Source organism: Theropithecus gelada, chromosome 7b, assembly GCF_003255815.1.
Source record: "Theropithecus gelada isolate Dixy chromosome 7b, Tgel_1.0, whole genome shotgun sequence".
Lineage (NCBI taxonomy): Eukaryota > Metazoa > Chordata > Mammalia > Primates > Cercopithecidae > Theropithecus > Theropithecus gelada.
This window is the reverse complement of record NC_037675.1, coordinates 25,423,285-25,438,068: the sequence shown is the minus strand read 5'-3', so window position 1 is coordinate 25,438,068 and position 14,784 is coordinate 25,423,285. Positions and strand designations below refer to the sequence as shown.

The following is a 14,784-nucleotide window of genomic DNA, read 5'->3' as shown; positions in this document are numbered from 1 at the left end:
TAAAAATATAAAATAAAAAAAAAAAAAAAAAAAAAAAAAAAAAAAAAAAAAAAAAAAAAGAATGATGCTGTTTCCAGTGGGATGATTCCTACTGACTGGGATGCTCTTACTCGAGCTTGTCTAACTCCTGCTCAGTTCTTACAGTTTAAAACTTGGTGGGCAGATGAAGCTTCCATTCAGGCTGCTCGCAACGCCCAGGCCCAACCTCAAATTAATATAACTGCAGACCAACTTTTGGGGGTTGGCGGCTGGGCTGGTTTAGATGCACAAGTGATCATGCAGGATGATGCCATAGAGCAGCTTAGAGGAGTGTGCATTAGAGCTTGGGAAAAAATCACTTCAGGTGGAGAACAATACCCTTTCTTTAGTGCTGTAAAGCAGGGACCAAAAGAACTGTATGCGGATTTTATTGCTTGGTTACAAGAGTCTCTTAAAAAGGTGATTGCAGATTCGGCTGCTCAGGATATAGTGTTACAGTTATTAGCTTTTGACAATGCTAAGCCTGATTGCCAGGCTGCTCTGCAACCTATTAGAGGGAAAGCACATTTAGTTGATTATATCAAGGCCTGTGATGGTATCGGAGGTAATCTGCATAAAGCTACTTTGTTGGCACAGGCAATGGCAGGACCAAGAGTGGATAAAGGAAATATTCCGTTTCCTGGAGCTTGTTTTAACTGTGGAAAGCATGTTCATACTAAAAAAGAATGTAGAAAAAATCAGCAAGTCAGGCCACCAGATAGGGGAAAAAAGAAAACTGCTGAACCTGAAATATGTCCAAAATGTAAAAAAGGAAAACATCGGACTAAACAGTGTCACTCTAAGTTTGATAAAGATGGGAACCCGATTTTGGGAGACGCTATGAGGGGCCCATCCCGGGCCCCATTCCAAACCGGGGCATTTCTGGCTCAGGCCATTCCCTCACCCCTGTACAATATCTGTCCCCTGCCCCAGCTGGTAGTGCCACAGTAGATTTATGCTGCACAAAAGCTGTGAGCCTTCTGCCTGGGGAACCCCCACAAAAGGTCCCAACAGGAGTCTGTGGACCCTTGCCAGCAGGGACGATAGGATTACCTCTAGGAAGGTCTAGTTTAAGTTTAAAAAGGGTACAAATATAAACAGGAGTCATTGATTCAGGTTACAATGGGGAAATTCAAATTATTATATCTACTTCTGTTCCCTGGAAAGCAGAGCCAGGAGAGCGTATAGCACAGCTCCTGATTGTGCCATATGCGGGAATGGGGGAAAAGTGAAATTAAATGAACAGGAGGAATTGGAAGCACAAATAAACAAGGCAAAGCAGCTTATTGGGTAAATCAAATTACTGATAAACGTCCTACCTGTGAAATAACTATTCAGTGAAAGAAATTTAAAGGTTTGGTAGATACAGGAGCCGACATTTCAATCATTTCTCTGCAGCACTGGCCGCCCACTTGGCCAATTCAACCTGCTCAATTTAACATAGTTGGAGTTGGTAAAGCCCCTGAAGTATATCAAAGTAGTTATATTTTGCACTGTGAAGGGCCCAATGGACAACTTGGGACTATTCAACCAGTTATAACTTCTGTACCTATAAATTTATGGGGAAGAGATTTATTGCAACAATGGGGAGCACAAGTATTCCAGAACAATTATATAGCCCTCAAAGTCAACATATGATTCATGAAATGGGGTATGTCCCTGGTATGGGACTAGGAAAAATTTGCAAGGTTAAAAAAAAACCGCTTCAAGCGAAAGGACAACAGTTCCCACCAAGGTTTAGAATATCATTTTTGATGGCGGCCATTGTTAAGCCTCCAGAACCTATGCCTTTAAAATGGTTAACGGATAATGTCCCAGGCTATACTAGCCAATCTCTAGCTACATTTTTCTCTGTATGGAATATTAAACACATTACTGGTATCCCATATAATTCTCAAGGACAAGCCACAGTGGAAAGAATGAATCTCTCCCTAAAATGGCAGCTGCAAAAGCAGAGGGAGGAAAACAGGGAATATGGAACACTGCAGATGCAACTGAATCTAGCATTATTAACTTTAAATTTTTTGAGTCTGCCCAAAGGCCAGATGGTATCAGCAGCTGAACAGCATCTACAGAAACCAACTGCAAAGACAGAAGCCGAACAACTGGTTTGGTGGAGAGATCTGATAACAAAAAGTTGGGAAATAGGTAAAATAATAAACTTGGGGTAGAGGTTATGTTTGTGTTTCTCCAGGCCAAAATCAACAGCCAATTTGGATACCATCAAGACACCTGAAAGCTTATCAGGAGCGAGATGCTGAGAAAGAGATTCCAGAAGGATCCCGAGGACCCCCCAGTTGCAGCCATGTCAAGACTGATGCTGAGAGAGGAGGACCCCAACTGTTACAAGCAACACCCGTCGAACACAGCCACCCACCTGGAGACAGATCAAGAAGCAGTCACAGATGGCGGAAGAAAACCTGAGCAAAGTGGGACAATCAGTCACAATGAGTAATTTAATGGTAGCTATGATAGCGGTGATCACCATTGCCATGAGTATTTCTTCAACAAGGGCTAACACAGAGAACAATTATACTTATTGGGCATATTTATCAATCTTGTCTGGCAATAATGTCTGGATGTAATCACTCTATGACACAGTTATACACGCTTTCTGATCTTAGTATTTACCATAATAAATCTGCTCCTATAATTGAGGCATACCGCCCTCAAAAACCTATTTGTAAACAGGATTGCCTCAGTTAGAAAAAATGAACGTACTTGTTTAGGAAGATTGCATTGCAGAACAGGCAGAAGTGCTGCTCTCCGATTCCCATGGAGTCATTATTAATTGGTCCCCTGAGGGAATCTTTAGCTTGAATTGTACCTCTCAGTCTGCATGCCATGGTCACACTATGTTCAGCTGGTCTGAACAAAATGGTCAGATGGTAGAAATGATAAGAAGTACGGCAAGAGTTCCTATTATCTGGAACCATGGCGGTATAGTGGCATCTCACCCTCAAATGATGTGGCCTGTTGTAGGAGCTAAACAAGGATTTGTAGAAACTATTATTAAAAGAACAAACATTTAAGGCATCCCAGGCACACCTGACCTTAATGCCAGGAACCGGAGTGCTTGAAGAAGCTGCAGACAGATTAGCAGCTAGTAACCCATTAAAATGGATAAAAACACTTGGAAGCTCTGTGATGTCAATGATGATTGTGCTTTTAATCTGTGTCATTTGTCTTTGTATAGTCCGCAGATGCGGATCCCGACTCCTGCGACTCCTGCGAGAAGTAGCTCAGCGTGACAAAGCTGCCTTTGTTTTTATCACTTTGCAAATCAAATAAGGGGGACATTTTGGGAATAGGCCCCCAAAATCTGGCCATAAACCGGACCCAAAACTGGCCATAAACAAAATCTCTGCAGCACTGCAACATGTTCGTGATGGCCATGACACCCACGCTGGAAGGTTGTGGGTTTACCGGAATGAGGGCAAGGAACGCTTGGCCCACCCAGGGTGGAAAACTGCTTAAAGGGGTTCTTAAACTACAAACAATAGCATGAGCGATCTGTGCCTTAAGGACATGCTCCTGCTGCAGATAACTAGCCAGAGCCCATCCCTTTATTTTGGCCCATCCCTTTGTTTTCTGTAAGGAATACTTTTAGTTAATCTACAATCTATAAAAACAATGCTTATCACTGACTTGCTGTCAATAAATATGTGGGTAAATCTCTGTTCGAGGCTCTCGGCTCTCAAGGCTGTGAGACCACTGATTTCCTATTCCACACCTCTATATTTCTCTGTGTGTGTCTTTAATTCCTCTAGCACCGCTGGGTTAGGGTCTCCCCGACCGAGCTGGCCTCGGCAGTGCCTGGCACATAGAAGGTGCTACAGAAGTGTTGTTAGCTGTCCTAATATTGAATATGCTTCCATGAATACTATGTAACTCCCAGTGCCAGGTCAGGTGGGGGAAGAACAAATTTGAGAACTGACAATGAAGCCACTTCACTGGAGAATGGGGTTGTAGAGGCTTCTGCAATCTAAGTGGGAGGTCAGGAATTTTAGGCCTGGGGGCTGTACTGAACAGCTTGCTCAGGCCCTCACCATTTTTTTTTTTTTTTTTTTTTTTGAGATGGAGTCTCTCTCTGTCACCCAGGCTGGAGTGTGCAGTGGCACGATTTTGGCTCACTGCAAGCTCTGCCTCCTGGGTTCACACCATTCTCCTGCCTCAGCCTCCCAAGTAGCTAGGACTACAGGCACCCGCCACCACGCCTGGCTAATTTGTTTTTTTTTTTTTGGTATTTTTAGTAGCTACAGGGTTTCACCATGTTAGCCAAGATGGTCTCAATCCCCTGACCTCGTGATCCGCCCACCTCAGCCTCCCAAAGTGCTGGGATTACAGGCATGAGCCACGGCGCCGAGCCTCACCTTTTTTTTTTTTTTTTTAAGAACTCGGGACATAGAGTGGATAGTGCCTTCTCCCAGGAATTCCTATGTCTGTGACCCAGTGCTAGAGCTGCCTGTAAAACAGATCTTTGGTTGTGCTGGGCTGTGCTTCTTCCAGGGGCTGGAAGAAGATTGCGAGATTGGTATTAGAGGGAAGCCTGTGAAGATAGGTGGGAAATGAAAACAGTACAAATCTTGTGTAAAATAGATAAGCATCTCTTATTATTGGACAGTCTTTGTGGGAAGGTCTATGGCACATGGAAGATGTTAATTAATATCAAATTGCTAGTATTTTCTGCAAGATGACTTCCCTATTCCCAGATGAGGGTGCTATGTCCTCTTGCTAGACTACAGCCTCAGTTCACATTTTGTGCACACGTCTTTCCAGGGCTTCAAGCTCAGCCAACACCTCTTTGGGCAGATCCTGGTTGACCTGCTCTGTTAGGTAGCTCCGAATGTCACGAACCTCCTGTTCCCAAAAATCCTTGGGGAGGGAGAACAGCTGAGTGGTGTCTATAGCTCCGAGGCCACTGAGATCCAAGGCTCCCTCCTTTGGCACCAGCCCAATGGGTGTCTCTCGGGCACTGTCCTCCCCCTCTAACCGCCGGCAGATCCAGTCTAGCACCCGAGCATTCTCCCCAAAGCCTGGCCACAGGAAGTGCCCTGCCTCGTCACGCCGGAACCAGTTGACATGGAAGATACGGGGCAGCTGGGCCCCCTTGCGCCCCTCCATACTCAGCCAGTGTTCCAGGTAGTGCCCAAAGTTGTAGCCAAAAAAGGGCCGCATGGCAAATGGGTCGTGCATGATGATCTTCCCTAGGGAGGGGAGCAAGATGGGTAAGGAATCTTCCTTCTCACTGGAGAAGGGAAGGGCACCCTGCACCCAGTTGGAAGAAGCTGTGAAAGGCTCATGGTTCTGGCATATCTTCAGGGATGGGGAAAAGATAGAAGTGGGAAGAGGTGGAGCCATATCAGACTCCAGGGGTGGACAAAAGGAAGGTCTGGCTCAGGAAGGGAGAGAGGAAGTGCTGTGTGTGCGCAGAGGAGAGGGAGGAATGGCGAGGGTGCTCACCTTTGTGTTCTGCTGCAGCAGTGGACTCAGAGCGCATGGCACTGCCCACAAACACCCCATGACGCCAGTTGAAGGCCTCGTATACCAGGGGTACCCCTAGATCACCAATGAACAGAGTCACAGGCAGCCCTTTTCTTTGGACCCTCACTCCAGCCCTTCTGGTGAGCTTGACTGGTACTGTCTCTCCTAGGACCTTGGCTATCCCATTTTCAGACCCTTTGCCTCCTCCCAAGTTTGCATTCACCATGGGAGAACTCTGGAGACAGACAGCTACAGGTAAGATGCAGGCCGAGGCTCTGGATCAGAGGGAGGGAGGTAGACCCTGATACAGACATAGCCCTTTTGCCAAGAACATGGAGCTCACATGTTGTTTACCTTTGGGTCTGCGGCCACCAAAGATTATTGCGTCAATGGGGACACCCTCTGGGGCCTCCCAGGCTGGGTCCATGATGGGGCACTGGCGAGCCGGGGCACAAAAGCGAGAGTTGGGATGTGCACAGGGCTCCTTGTCACCTGGCAGAGGAAATACAAACACTATTATTTCCAAGGTCATGTCGACCCCCAACACACACATATATGGGCACACATTCTTGCAGGGTTCTTTTTTTGTTGTTTTTTCTTTTTGTCTCATCAGCTGCCTAGAACTTTGTGTGATAAGGAGCAGAGAGAAGGCAGCCAGGGCATCTCCAAAAGCTCAGGTTATTTAGCCATGAAGGTGCTGCCAGCTAAGCTATGTGAGAAAAGAGTGGGAGAGGAATTGGGGTTTGGCAGCACACTAATGTTTGTGCCAAGCTACTGGCACTTGGCACTGACCAGGGCTCAAGGGAATGGGGTTAGATATGGGCATAAGGTTATAATAATTTTTCCCCCAGAAACTATTTCGTTATTTGCGAGATTATTATTTAAATACCCAAACCTAAAGCAAAAACTGAGAATGTCAGCTTAGTACCTCAGACAATTGACTTTCCATCAGCAAACTGGGGAAGACAGACTCTCCTAAATTACCAAAATGCAAACAGGAATTTATTTTATCTTTTTATTTTTGAGGTGGAGTCTCGCTCTGTTGCCCAGGCTGTAGTGAGCGCAGTGGCGCAATCTCAGCTTACTGCAACCTCCGCCTCCCGGGTTCGAGCAATTCTCCTGCCTCAGCCTCCCCAATAGCTGGGATTACAGGCACCCACCACCATGCCTGGCTGATTTTTTTGTATTTTTAATAGAGATGGGGTTTCACCATGTTGGCCAGGCTGGTTTCAAACTCCTGACCTTAGGTGATCTGCCCACGTCGGCCTCCCAAAGTGCTAGGGGTGAGCCACTGCACCTGGCCTGATTTTATTTTATTAATTAATTTATTTATTTGTGAGACGGAGTTTCACTCCGTCGCCAGGCTGGAGTGCAGTGGCACGATCTTGTCTCACTACAACCTCTGCCTCCTGGGATCAAGCGATTCTCCTGTCTCCTGAGTAGCTGGGATTACAGGCGTGAGCCACCATGCCCAGCTAATTTTTGTATTTTTAGTAGAGATGGGGTTTTGCCATGTTGCCAGCCTGGTCTTGAACTCCTGACCTCAGGTGATCCACCCGCCTCAGCCTCCCAAAGTGCTGGGATTATAGATGTCCACCCAGCAAGGAATTGATTTTAAAGCTAACAAAATGCTGGAGATTTCCCTGCCCTGCTTAGACCCTGATGAAGTGATAGGGCTTGAAGAATAGAGATAGGGATATCACATGGGTAGGGATAACCTTAGGAGCCCAGGTCATACTTGGCACCTTCAGGTGTCCTGGAGAGGGATTGGGACTAAGTCAGTGGCACATGTATGAAGCACCACTGTGTGGCCCCTGAGTGGACACATCCCCTTCTCTGCTGGAGGTTGCTGGTTAGACATGGGGGGTGAGGAAGCCATGGGGCCCAGATCCCCACTCTATCCCATCCCATCCCCAGCTTCTGCCTCCCATCGCAGATAAGAGCCATCCTTCATCAGCACCCAGTGCAGGACCCTAACACAGGGTATTGTTCTGGGAATTGAAGCTGGGGACAAGATGCCTTAGTTATGCCCCCGAATCTGGAGATGATGAAAGGGTTGGGGAACTAGCCTGTGGGGAAAGATGAAAGTTTCTTGAATTTCTCAGTTGGGTGGGAAGGCTGAGAGGGGCTTAATGATGGTGTTAGTAAAAATAAAGGGTGATTAGATGAGGCAAGGAGGGTGACTGCTAGGCCAGCCTGGCAAACCTGAATATAGGCTTCAGTGACCACAAGGCCACCCTCCCCTCCCACGCTTTTCTTTGCCCCCGCCTCGGTGTCTGGACTGCCTAACTGCAGAAGGCCATGGAAAGAATACTGAAGGTCCAGAGTGCAGGGCTCAGGGAAAGGTGGGACTCCCAGGCACCCGGGGTAATGACAGGATTCAGAAACTAGCTTCTGGGAAAGACTCAAGCACTGACCTAATTTTGTTTATAGGAAGGGATTGGGGTGAATGCTTTGGAGGGACAGGGGAAGGGTGAGGGTAACGATACTGACCTTTAGACGGTGGTTATTATACAGGGGACAGTGGGAGCCAAGTGGCAGGAGGACAGTCGGAGCAGAGGAGGCAGGTTTCCCTTTTCCTAATGGGTCAAACTTTATGGATAGTGCTTGGAGCCCAATACCTTCTGTAACAATGTTCAAAAGTCCTTCCTTTTCCTTTCATTAAAAAAATCCAGCCTGTATTTATTATTGAGAGTCTACTGTGTGTTTGTCAGTGTGCTAAACCCTTTTTATGCACTCTTTAATCCTCCAACAACCTCATGAGATAGGTACTATCACAACTACCTGCATTCAACTGATGTGGAAACTAAAGCTTAGAGGTTGAGCAACTTAGCCAGATCACAAAACCAGTGACTGGTGGACTTGGGACATGAACTGAGATTTTGCCTGGGACTGGAAACTGCAGACGTTCATGACTTCTGTGCCTCCTAGCAGTCCTAGAAGATGGCTGGAGGTCGTGGAGAAGGCTTTTCCACCATTAAGGTGCTGAGGCCTGGAGGCTGTGCCACACCTTCCCTACTGCACATACCAGGTTTCCAGGGTTTGCCCAGCCAGGAAGTCACAGTAACACCAGGTGGAAGAGGCTGGTCAATGCCCTCCCAGTACACGCCACCATCGCTGGTCTCAGCCACGTTGGTAAAAATAGTGTTACTCTGGATTGTAGCCATGGCGTTGGGATTGGTGGTGGCAGAGGTACCAGGGGCAACCCCAAAGAAGCCGTTCTCAGGGTTGATGGCCCGGAGTCGACCTGTTAGAAGAAGTGAAAGAAAGGAAGGACCAAACAAGGAAAACTTGAGATGTAAGACCAAAGAAGGTCCTGCTCCACCCCTCCCTGTCCTGAGATGGACCCAAGATCTGATGAGGAAAGGCTGTCTCTAGGGTGGCTGGGCTGCCAGAGGAATGGAGCAGGGTTGGGTGTTCAGGAAACTTTCTCACTGACAAAGTCACTGTGAACACTAAAGAGGAGACCCCAAGGCTCTGACAAGAGCCAGAACCAAGAGTGTGATCTGAGGGTCCCTCACCTTCACTGTCAAACCTCATCCAAGCAATGTCATCCCCCACACACTCCACTTTCCAGCCTGGCAGTGCGGGCCGCATCATGGCCAGGTTGGTCTTGCCACAGGCACTGGGGAAGGCGGCTGCCACATAGCGCTTCTTCCCTGCAGGGCTGGTGATGCCCAGGATCTGTGCATTGGGGAGAGAGGGAATAAGAAAGAGGTCACCAAAGGTCAGGGCATGGTCTTCATGGGGAAGGACAGCTAAGGTTTAACAGGGAGGACCAATGTTTATTCACTATATAGGTGACTGCCCTGCCATTAGGCCTGGGTGAGTGGCAGGGGAAACCCCAACATTCAGCAGCCTGAGGCCAAAGTTTTGGACCTTCAAGTAGAGTCCCTGCCCACCAGCCTGGCACCTGGCAGGAGGGAGGTGAGGCTGAGGCACTGGCCAGGCCCCACCCCTGCCCCGTCCCCAGCAGCTGCCCTGCTCCTCACCAGGCCCTCACCAGCATGTGCTCTGCCAGCCAGCCCTCATCCCGGGCCAACCGAGAGGCGATGCGCAGGGCAAAGCACTTCTTGCCCAGCAGGGAGTTGCCACCATAGCCGCTGCCGAAGGAGACGATCTCCCGCTGGTCAGGCACGTGGCCAATCAGGGTTTTCTCTGGGTTGCACGGCCACTGGCTCACCGGCTCCCCTGGGGACAATGGGGTCATGGGGCTGCTGGCAGCAGCATCGCGAACTGGGGTGTCAGGGGCCAGAGGGATCAGGGATTGGCAGGAGAGACACTTGGAAGCAGTAGCAGCACCAAGAGGTGGCTAAAGCCCCCCACCTCATAATAACCATCAGCTTTTGTGCCCCTATTCTTGGACACGGACTTTTCTCAATCTTGTGCAAAGTACTCTGCAAACACAGCCTCACACCTCCGCTGAGACTGTTGCTCTGGATCTTGGGAATTAGGTTGCCAGAGAGGACAGGTTCTTAGGGTCTGTGGAGAAGTAAGACTTGGGATTTCCTCCGAGTACAAGAAGGCCTCTGTGTCCCCCTTGGGGCAGAGCAGGTGCTTACCTTGTCCTGTCAGGGGCTGGCCCACGGAGTGCAGACACTTGACAAAGTCACCATCTCCCAGGGCCTGAAGCACGGGCGTCCCCAGTCGGGTCATAATACGCATGCTTGCCACCACGTAGGCTGAGTCAGTGAGCTGCACCCCAATGCGGGACAGCGGGGAGCCCACAGGACCCATGCTGAATGGAAGCACATACATGGTGCGGCCTGTGGAGGAAAGCATCCCCTGGATGAAGGGTTCCAAACCTGTTCATATCTTCCATGCCCCTGCCACTCTGTCCCTGCCCTGGTTACCCTGCATGCAGCCTGGAAACCTCTCATCCACAGCTCGCTGGAAATCAGCTGGGGACATCCAGTTGCCCAGCTGCCCACGGGCCCCACCAGCTGGGAGAGGTACCGTGTCCCGCTGAGAAGGAGTTACAATCACCGTCTTGCTCTCTACTCGTGCCACATCCTTGGGGTCTGTGCGGGCCAGCCAGCTGGGGGAGAGCGTACTGTCAGGAGGTTTCCCTTGTCCCTAGACCCACTTTTTCAAGTCCAAATTTGACTCCAAGTCTTCTGTTGGCCTTATTTTTCCCCACCCAATCACATCTCAGGCCCTTCCTCCAGACTTTGCCCCATCTAAGGGGTGTTTCCCCAAGGTCTCAGCCCTCTGGAGGTCTCTGCCCCTGGCAAAATCTCCTTGAACTGGTGAGAAAAAAAAAAAAAGCAAAGGATCTATTTATGTCAGCTTCTTCATTTAGCATTAAAATAAAATACAAACTACAAACCAGACCAGGCACGGTGGCTGACGCCTGTAATCCCAGCACTTTGGGAGGCTGAGGTGGGTGGATCATTTGAGGTCAGGAGTTTGAGACCAACTTGGCCAACATGGTGAAACCCTGTCTCTACTAAAAATACAAAAATCAGCTGGGCGTGGTGGCGCATGCCTGTAATCCCAGCTACTCGGGAGGCTGAGGCAGGAGAATTGCTTGAACCTGGGAGGCAGAGGTTGCTGTGAGCTGAAATCATGCCACTGCACTCCAGCCTGGGTGATACAGTGAGACTCTGTCTCAAAAAAAACAAAAAACAAAAAACAAAAAAAAACCAGTTTCTTTTTTTTGAGACAGAGTTTCGCTCTTATTGCCCAGGCTGGAGTGCAATGAAGCGATCTCGGCTCATTGCAACCTCTGCCTCCTGGGTTTAAGTGATTCTCCTGCCTCAGTCTCCCAAGTAGCTGGGATTACAGGCATGCGCCACCATGCTGGGCTAATATATGTGTGTGTGTGTGTGTGTGTGTGTGTATATATATATATATATATATATATATTTTTTTTTTTTTTTGTAGAGACGGGGTTTCTCTATGTTGGTCCGGCTGGTCTCAAACTCCCAACCTCTGGTGATCCACCTGCCTTGGCCTCCCAAAGTGCTGGGATTATAGGCATGAGCAAATCCCAGTTTCTGAGTCCGTTTACCCCAAAGCTCTCATTCTTGTTCATTCCATTAGGATGTTCTAGTTAAGTTGATTATGTCTTGGTGAACCCAAAGTGGCCTCAGTGCACCTATCTTGCAGGTTGTGGAGCCCAAGGCTTACCAGTTATTGTACTTGGGGAGCTTTCGGATGAGGCCCTGCTGCTCCAGCAGGGTCAGTGTGGCAGTATTCTCAGCCTCAGTTCCATCACAGATGTGGATGCCCTCTGGTTGGCACAGGCGGGCACTGTGCTCTACAAAATCTTGAACGCCAGTGGGAAGCTGACCCAGATCTCCACTAAGCACTCGCAGAGTCTGGATGCTACGGCATGATGGCCAGCCTAAGGGGCTCAGCCCATGCCAGCTAAGCCTACAGGAGAAACAGGGAAGCAATGAGCTAGCTGCTGTCATCGAGGGTGGACGGGGTGGGTGGTGGGGAGACAGAAAGCTTGGGCTGTTGCAGCCTGCTAAAACATGTCTGCATGCAGGGACCATGAAGAGCAGGTTGCAGTTGGTGTGTGGGATGTGTTCAGGACACATGTACCTTGTAGCCTTCATGAGGCTTGAGGAGGGTGTCTCCTAGTCAGTTAGGGACAGATATGGCCAAATGAGCAAAAAAGGCACATGCCTGGCTGTGTGGAAGTGTCCATGTAGGCATGCTGATGTTACTGCATGTGTAGCCCATGCCCATGTTTAACTGTTTAATCAATGTTTAGAAATGAGTAGGGGGATGGCTGGGCATGGTGGCTCATGCCTGTAATCCCAGCACTTTGGGAGGCTGAGGCAGGTGAATCACGAGGTGAGGAGATCAAGACCATACTGGCCAACATGGTGAAACCCCATCTACTAAAAATACAAAAATTAGCCGGATGTGGTGGCGTGTGCCTGTAGTCCCAGCTACTCAGGAGGCTGAGGCAGGAGAATCACTTGAACCCGGGAGGTGGAGGTTGCAGTGAGCCGAGATTGTGACACTGCACTCCAGCCTGGGCAACAGAACGAGACTCTGTCTCAAAAAAAAAAAAAAAAAAAGAGTAGGGGCCTTTGGCCCAAGTGTCAAGAAGCTGGGCCCAGGTGACAACTTCATATGTCTGGTGTTTGAAGCCTCATCCATTTTATTTCCATTTTCCAGTATAGTTTTTTATAAGTTAAAATGGCAACTGTTTTTATTCTTTCCTTCTGGTGTGTATGCTGTAAGACTATGAAAGCCCCAAGCAAAGGTCCCAGTCTTTGCAGTGCCAGGTTTCTAGATGAGGACTCTTGCACAGAGAATAGGTGACTGGATGCTGGGCTTCCAGGCCCTAATCTGCTGCTGCCCACTTGGACCAACAATGATTGTGTAAAATGTTGCCCTCGGGTAAGTATTTTTGAACTGTGCAGAAGGTTGACCACTGGGGAATGAGTGTCACTGGCTAGAGTTCATGGGCTTAATTCTTAGGAGGTCAGCGTCCTGTTGTCTGTCCTCTCATGGCCCTGGGGGAGAGAGAAGCAAGGTCTGCTCTGATTGGCCTGGACCCAAGGTGGAGTAAGCCTGAGAGAGCAAAGGCCATGAGAAGGATGTTACTCTCCTCCTCTACCAAGGCCTCGCCCATCAGAAACTGCCCCCACACCCAGGACCGCGTGACTCCGTGCTTCCCCTGGCTCTCCTTCCTAGAGGCCACATGCCTAGAGAGCTTTGGTGTTGGTGGGAGGGTGAAACAGCAGCCTGCTGGCAGCTGGGACTCAGAGGGTGTTAGCCTGGGGAAGGGAGAAAGCTCAGAGCATGGATGCGGGAGCTTGAGTCTGGCTGGGGTAGAAGCTGGGGTGGTTTCCGCTAAAGCAGGATAGATGGTCAGTGTGGCCCCAGGGGCAGGGGAGGAGGGTTACTGGGACCTGGGTCTGTTCCTGCCTCAGAGGGAAGTTCTCCCTGAGCATTAATCTTCAAGACACACATCCTTGAGGAGAGCCTCTCTCCAGTTGGAGCCTCGCTCACGTTCTCTCTTGTGAAGCCCCCACACCCTCCTACAGCCCCCTAAGTGGGACCTTTCCTTCAAAGACTACCCACAAGGGCTGCCCACGTGGAACGGGCTGTGCGAGAGATGTGGGTCACTTCCGACTCTGAGACAAAAGCTGAGAAGAGAGACCTCAGAGAATAAATAGAAAGGAGACTAAGAGGAGGAGCAGACGAACAGGACGAGCCTGGGGGCTCCAGGCCTGGACAGAGGAAGAAGCCAGCTATGTAAGAAACGAAGGCAACTTGGCACCCTCCTCCCACCTTGCTTGCCTCCCTCTCCTGGCCCCAGGTCCCTCGGGCTGCCCTGGACTTCCCGCCAGGTTCCAGTCCTTCCAGTCCGGGAAAGGCCGGGAATGGATGTTTAACCTTCCATCTTCTTTAAGGGGCTCTGAGCTCAGTCTCCCGGGGCTCACGTACCCTTGTCCCCAGGGCCCTGCTGCCTCTCGAAGTACCCTGGGGCGCTGACTGGGAGCCCGGTAGAGGTCCGAGGGAGGTATCTGGGAAGGAAAGGAGGATATGCGGAGACCCGACTCAGCAAAGACGAGCGAGGAGGGAGAGGAAGTTCTGAGAGTGACAGACAGAGATCGCGCGGTCGGAGGCGAGCTAGGCAGAGAAGGGGAGGTGCGGGCGGAAACGAGGAGCACCGGCCGGCTGCCCTCCCAAGAGACGCACGGCGCGGGAGGCTGGACCCACAGCAGTCGCCCCTGCCCGCCTCCGCCTAGGATGGGAAACCTGGCGGAGGCTGAGAGCAGGGGAGCGCCACTGGCAGCCCCGAGGGGGCGAGCGCAGCGGAAGGTGCGGGTGGGCCCCGGGCCGGGGGTCACTCACCGCAGGCCGGGGCGGTACAATGCGGCCATGGCACCTGGGCAGGGGCTGCGGGGTGGCCACGGAACCGAGCGGAGCCGGGGATATATGGAAGGCGGGGAAGGAGGGAGCGCGGCGAAGCGAGCCACAGCAGAGGCTGGCGGGAGGCGCTTAAAAAGGAGGGGGGCAGGCGCGGGGGCGGAACCTGGTAGGGCTGGCGCGAGATTTCCTCCGCCCTGCCAGCAGGCTGGCTCCCTCGGCCTTGGGGCTCCAGGCCCCAGGTCAGCCCAGCCACCGCCCCAACCTCTGCCTCCCAACCGCTAAACCCACCTCTCCCATTGGAGGACTGGGTCCACCCTTCGGCCCCCGACTTCGAGGTCCCGCCCCCATCCGCCACAGCCCTACCCGCCGCACATGATGTAACTTTGAGGACTCTTGCTCCCCGGAGAGACACTAGGTGGCAAACAAGCTAGGAACGAG

General features: G+C 50.5%; 2 protein-coding genes across 8 annotated transcripts in view; one reads left to right on the top strand and one right to left on the bottom strand.

Annotated features, from left to right (window-relative positions):
* The window catches only part of NRL (neural retina leucine zipper), a 39,837-nt gene that overhangs the window by 9,757 nt on the left and 15,296 nt on the right, over positions 1-14,784 (top strand). The window contains exon 1 of one of the 4 annotated variants that reach the window (XM_025392752.1): positions 13,630-13,725. The exons of the other annotated variants lie outside the window; for them this stretch is intronic. The gene's annotated coding sequence lies outside the window, so the exon portion shown is untranslated. Of the gene's footprint in view, positions 1-13,629; positions 13,726-14,784 lie in introns of those variants that run through there. 4 annotated transcript variants of the gene reach the window in all.
* PCK2 (phosphoenolpyruvate carboxykinase 2, mitochondrial) lies at positions 4,605-14,633 on the bottom strand. Of its 4 annotated transcripts, none has more exons than XM_025392732.1 (10): positions 14,329-14,633; positions 13,918-13,997; positions 10,356-10,540; positions 10,065-10,268; positions 9,506-9,693; positions 9,024-9,186; positions 8,531-8,749; positions 5,857-5,994; positions 5,482-5,577; positions 4,605-5,225 (listed from the first exon to the last, which is right to left on the bottom strand). In XM_025392732.1, the coding sequence occupies exons 3-10, from the start codon at positions 10,411-10,413 to the stop codon at positions 4,771-4,773; spliced, it is 1,521 nt and encodes a 506-aa protein (XP_025248517.1). In that variant the 5' UTR covers positions 10,414-10,540; positions 13,918-13,997; positions 14,329-14,633; the 3' UTR covers positions 4,605-4,770. The 4 variants fall into 4 exon arrangements, with proteins under 4 accessions (XP_025248517.1, XP_025248516.1, XP_025248518.1 ...); XM_025392731.1 differs by lacking the exon at positions 13,918-13,997 and adding an exon at positions 11,635-11,880; XM_025392733.1 differs by lacking the exon at positions 13,918-13,997 and adding an exon at positions 11,635-11,880 and having other exon boundaries at positions 4,608-4,893; positions 14,329-14,619.